Here is a 5101-nt window from a genome sequence, read left to right as displayed (position 1 = left end):
AGAATCCAGGCTAGTTCGAACAATGAAGTCCACTTCTCTTCTTTCTCGGGCTCCTTCATTGTTTGATTTGCTTCCCTCTAATATTCGTAGGGAATACGTAGGCCTTGTTGATCCGGTAGCATCTTTCAAGTCAAACTTGGACAATTTTACTGATAGCATTTCAGATCAACCTTAAATAAAAGGACTAGCTCGGTCTGCCAACTCAAATTCGTTGGTAGACCAAATATCGTATAAAGATCGAAAGGTAATGAATAGACAAACCATAACTTTTCATTTTAATAGTATTGGGGATTACATTCCCTGTACCGATTAGAAAAGCCCGTGAAAAACCAAACCAAAAAAAAAATGTCTTGCTCTCCTTTCCTGATGTATTGAAGCCTTCTCCCGAAGACCACTTGAACCTGATATTGAGGGAAAGCTTCACATAAGCATTAATAGCTTAAAGTAATTTGCTAACAATTCCTTCAAGTTGACCATATTGAGAGGAGGACCCTTCAATTTCGGTAGTTTTAAGAAGGCAATTTCCAAATAAGGTAACTTTTTGGGCCTGTTTAATGTCCGGAGGTTTTAAATCAGCAGTGTAGCTTCTTGTACCTCAAACTGTAGCTCTGTTTATCAAACAATCCCCGCGTCTGTGGTTTTTGCGAGCTGATCTTAGGGTCACCTTGGATTTACGAGTCTCTCCCACGCGAACTCTGATGACGGTCAAAAAGACTCCCGAGTTGTGCCAATTTTGTCGCCAATTCTCATGTGTGTCAATTGCGACGTTGTCAATTACTTTGCGCCGAAGTATCATAATTTCATAACGTACATTCGTACTGTACAGGCATATTCTTTTGTTGCTTGAGCATCTAGCTTTGAAATTTGTAGGCCATTGATCCAGTAGTTGTCAGGTTATGTCATTTTGAGATTTTCTGACATCGGGTCACATTTTGAAATCTTTAAAGTGATCTAATTCAAGTAATAAATCAATTGCGTTCATCTTTCGTATGTTATCTCCTGACTCTACAAGACGCCATAAGTTATTTTTGATTGGTTTAAAATTTCCCCGTTTTTCTGCTTTAAAAGGAACTCATACAGTCACATAGGCTATCTGAACACAAAATTAAAAGAAAGCCTTTTCCCCTGTTTTGTTCCACTGTCCAAGTGTTGCTTTCCCAAATGTTGCCATGATCACCGCAAAAAGTATTTGTTCAACCACTCACGTATCCAAAGGTGGATAAGGGCTTTAGTAATTTTATAATGTTCATATTATAGTTAGTTCGGACTATCTGTTCTTGCCCCGCTTTTGTACTAAAACTCTTCTCAGGTTGCCCTACCCTGGCTTGAGAGTCTCCCCCCATCGAGTCATGGCCAAGCATTGGGAATATGCTCCGCAAACTCCCGGTCGAATAATAGATATGCACAAATTGCCTGTCATGCTTGAAATTTATTGCCAAAGATAAGGCCAATTTCATAAAGAAACAATGATTTTGAATTTTGAAGCGATTGCCGGTTGAATTTTCTCCGTTTTCATTAGAGAAGATCCAAATCAGGTCAGTGGTCGAAAGTCTTACTGTAAATTAAGAGTGAAGAGTAGTTAAAATCAATGCACAAGAATCTTCAAAATTCAAGGAGTTTCAAGTGAATCGGTGCTTACCATAGGTGCAAGAGAAGAGGCCCTCTCCTTGGCCTTAAACTTAGCCAAGGCTTGCTCGTTCAGGTCAGCGCGCTCCTCAGACTCGGCCAATTGGCCTTGGGCTTGGCGGTACTTGGCCAGATTCAAAGCGGCGATCTCCTCTGCCTCTTCGATCTGTTTCTTGTAGGAGCGGATCTTGCCTTGGAGTTGGTCAATCAGGCCTTGCATGCGCTCGTGGTTCTTGCGGTCTTCCTCAGCAGCATAGGACAACTCCTTGATGCGGCGTTCGGACTTGCGGAGATTCTTGGTAGCGTCACCCATACGTCTGTTTTCGGCATCCATTTCGGACTCGAGCTCGCGAATCCTGGTCTCCATCTTGTTCATGGCCTTCTTGCCTCCCTTGAGGGCATTGGTCTCAGCTTCATCCAATCGAGATTGCATTTCCTTGACTTGGCAATCAAATAGTTTGCGATCACGCTCAAGAGCTTGAGCCAGGTCTTGCTCGGCTCTGAGCTCATCAGCCAATCGGGCTGCGTCAACCATAGCTTTCTTGGCCTTCTCCTCAGACATTCGGGCCTCGCTGGACATCTCATCAAGATCACCCTGCAATAGCCGAAAAGCATTTCATTTCCCGAAGTGTGAATAACTCAAGTCTACTACTTTGTGACTTACCTGCAGGGTTTGCATCTCAGACTCCAATTTCCTCTTGGCTCCAGCAATGGCTTGGTTCTGGCAAGTCAAATCGGAGAGTTGCTCGTTAGTGTCAGACAACTCTTGTTCGGCAAGACGACGGGCACGGTCAGCTTGCTCCAGAAGAGTTCGAGCCTCTTCCAAAGCATTTTGAACGGCATGAGCACGGCGATCGGCGGCGATGAGGTGGTCACGAGAGACCTCCTTGGCCCGTTGCTCTTCCTCAAGACGAGCTTGAGATTGACGGATTTGCTCGTGGTACTTCTTGATCGTCTTTTGGGACTCCATGTTGGCAGCGTTGGCGTGCTCCAAAGCCACCTCCAACTCCGCTACATCGGCCTCCAATTTCTTCTTCATGCGTTGAGCTTCAGCCTTACCCTTGCCCTCCAATTCCAAAGCCTGTTGCATGCCATCGATGGCCTTTTGGAAGTTCTTGCGGGTGCTCTGGAACTCCTCTTCCTTCTCGGCGATGCGTCGCTCGATCTCTTGTCTCACTTGAGTGAGCTCCAATTGAGCGCGAAGGACCTTATTCTCTTCTTGCTCAAGAGCACCCTCAGCCTCCTCGAGGGCGGCTTGGAGCTCCATCTTTTCGGCCTCGAGACGCTTGCGGATCTTGTCAATCTCGTGGATGGATCGTCCACCTTCGCTGATTTGGTCCATGATGTCCTTGATCTCGGTGCTCAGGTTTCGATTCTCCTTTCGAACTTCGTCCAATTGGGCCACAGATTCCTCATAGGCAGATTTGATCCTGAAGAGCTCAGAAGAGGCGTTGCGGCATTCCTTGATAGAATTGTCCAAGTCCATGCCAAGACCATCAACCTTTTGCTTCCATTCGGCGACAATGCGGTCGAATTGCTTAGCCTTCTTCTCCATTTGATTGTTCAAGATGTGAGCTTGGTCGGCCTGGACAGCCATATCATCAATCTCACTCTGAAGAGTGGCCTTAGCCTTGTCCAATTGATGGAGCTTGCCGTGCAAGTTCTCGATGGTTCCTTGAGCCTCGGTCAAGCGGGCCTGCAACTTCATCTTGGACATCTCAAGCTCCTCGGCCTTAGCCAATCCGTCGATCTCGTACTTTTGGCGCCACATGTCGGCCTCTTGGCTGGCCTTGGTCAACTGACGGGCAACATCGTCCTTGGCACTGGATTCCTCATCCAATTGGTAGCGCATACCATCCAACTCGTGTTCCAAGTTCTTGTACTTGCCCAAAAGAGATTGTCGCTCTTTAGCTTCATCATCAGCGTTGCGCTTAGCCTCATCCAATTGACTAACCAATTGAATTCGGAGTTTCTGCAACATGCTGCTGTTGTTCTCGAGTTCTTGCAATTGTCGGAGAAGATCAGCGTTCTCTGCGGCAAACTTCCTCTTAGCGTTCTCGAAGTCGCCAAGAGTTAAATTGCCCTCTTCAACCTTCTTGGAGGTGTCGTTCAAGGTTTGTTGAAGATTCTTGTTGGCCTTCTCAGCTGAAGCTTTGGCGCGATTGATCTCGTCAGTGGCAGCTCGAACATCAGTGATTTCGTGAGAGATTTGGTTCTTATCCTTGTCAATCTTGGTCTTCATCTTGTTGAGTTGCTCAATTTGCTCGCTCATTTCGGCAATGGCATCTTGATGCTTCCTCTTCAGGTTGGACATGGTAGCCTCCTGTTGAATGTGAGCTTCCTCAAGATCCTTTCGGAGCTTTTGGACCTCGGATTCTCGTTTCTTGTTTAACTCAATTTGAGCTGAAGTAGCACCGCCAGCCTCATTGAGACGCTCACCTAGCTCTTCCAATTCCCTGGCAAGGTCGGAGCGTTGACGTTCAGCCTTGGCCCTGGCTTGCCTTTCGGCTTCCAACTCTTCCTCGAGCTCTTCCACTCGCGCTTGAGTCTCTTTGATAGACTTGGTGATTTTGCCCACTCCTCCTTGTTCATCCTCGAGCTTGGCAGCATAGGTCGAGATTTCCTTTTCCTTTCGGGCAATGGTGTTTTCCAACTCTCGCTTGCTCCTCTCCAGTTCACCCACAGTTTCTTGGGTAATCTTGAGCTCACCCTCAACCTTTCGACGTTGCTTTTCGATATCAGCTCGTCCTCGCTTTTCGCGTTGAAGAGAGTCCTCCAATTCGTCAAGGGTTTGTTCCAACTTGCTCTTGATCTTGCTCAAGTGGTCCACTTTGTCCTCAGCGGATTGCAAATCGTCCGTGGCCTTAGCACTGTTCTCTGACATATGCTTCTTCTCCTTGTTGAGCTTGTTGATCACTTCATCTTGATTAGCGATCTCATCATTCAAGGATCTGATGGAATGGTCTCGGTTGGTCTTTTCTTGTTCCAACTTCTGGATGGCGACCTCAAGATCCTCAATGTCTTTCTTAATGACTTGATTTTCTTGCTCCAAAGTTTTCTTGTCTGCTGTGGCATTTTGCCTCTCCCGTTCCATATTGGCAAGCTTCTCACCAGCCTCCTGAAGTTGAACTTCCAAATCAGCCTTTTGGGCTGATGCCTTGGCTTGACGCTCGGTGTATTCACTGAGATTGCCTTGCTCGCTCTCAATTTGCTTCATGATGTCTTCAGTTTCTTTCTTGATCCTGATGCTCTCTTCCTCCAGTTTGGCCTTGGTATCAAGTTGATCCTTATATGCTCCATAAGCCTCGTTGGCCTTCTCCTCCAAAAGACGAAGTTCTTCCTCAATGTTGGTTTGACCAATGAGAGGTCGAGTCTTCTGGATGATGATGAACCATCCCCAGTTTCGCAATTGCATGTACTTCCTGAAGTTGCGTTGGATGACTTTGAGGAGCTCACGTTGGTCGCGACGCTTGGC

The 5101-nt window shown here is 46.6% G+C and overlaps 1 protein-coding gene across 1 annotated transcript in view; it reads right to left on the bottom strand.

The window, feature by feature from the left end:
- Window positions 1-1409: 1409 nt before the first annotated feature.
- Window positions 1410-5101, bottom strand: part of LOC131888788 (myosin heavy chain, muscle-like) — a 4668-nt gene continuing 976 nt past the window's right edge. Inside the window, exons 2-4 of the mRNA XM_059237722.1 lie at window positions 2291-5095; window positions 1640-2221; window positions 1410-1555 (exon numbers count right to left, since the gene is read on the bottom strand). Coding sequence (XP_059093705.1) covers window positions 1553-1555; window positions 1640-2221; window positions 2291-5095 — 3390 coding nt within the window. The 3' untranslated portion in view covers window positions 1410-1552. The remainder of the gene's footprint in view (window positions 1556-1639; window positions 2222-2290; window positions 5096-5101) is intronic.

This window comes from Tigriopus californicus, chromosome 1 (genome assembly GCF_007210705.1).
Source record: "Tigriopus californicus strain San Diego chromosome 1, Tcal_SD_v2.1, whole genome shotgun sequence".
NCBI lineage: Eukaryota > Metazoa > Arthropoda > Copepoda > Harpacticoida > Harpacticidae > Tigriopus > Tigriopus californicus.
This window is presented reverse-complemented; position numbering and strand designations above follow the sequence as displayed.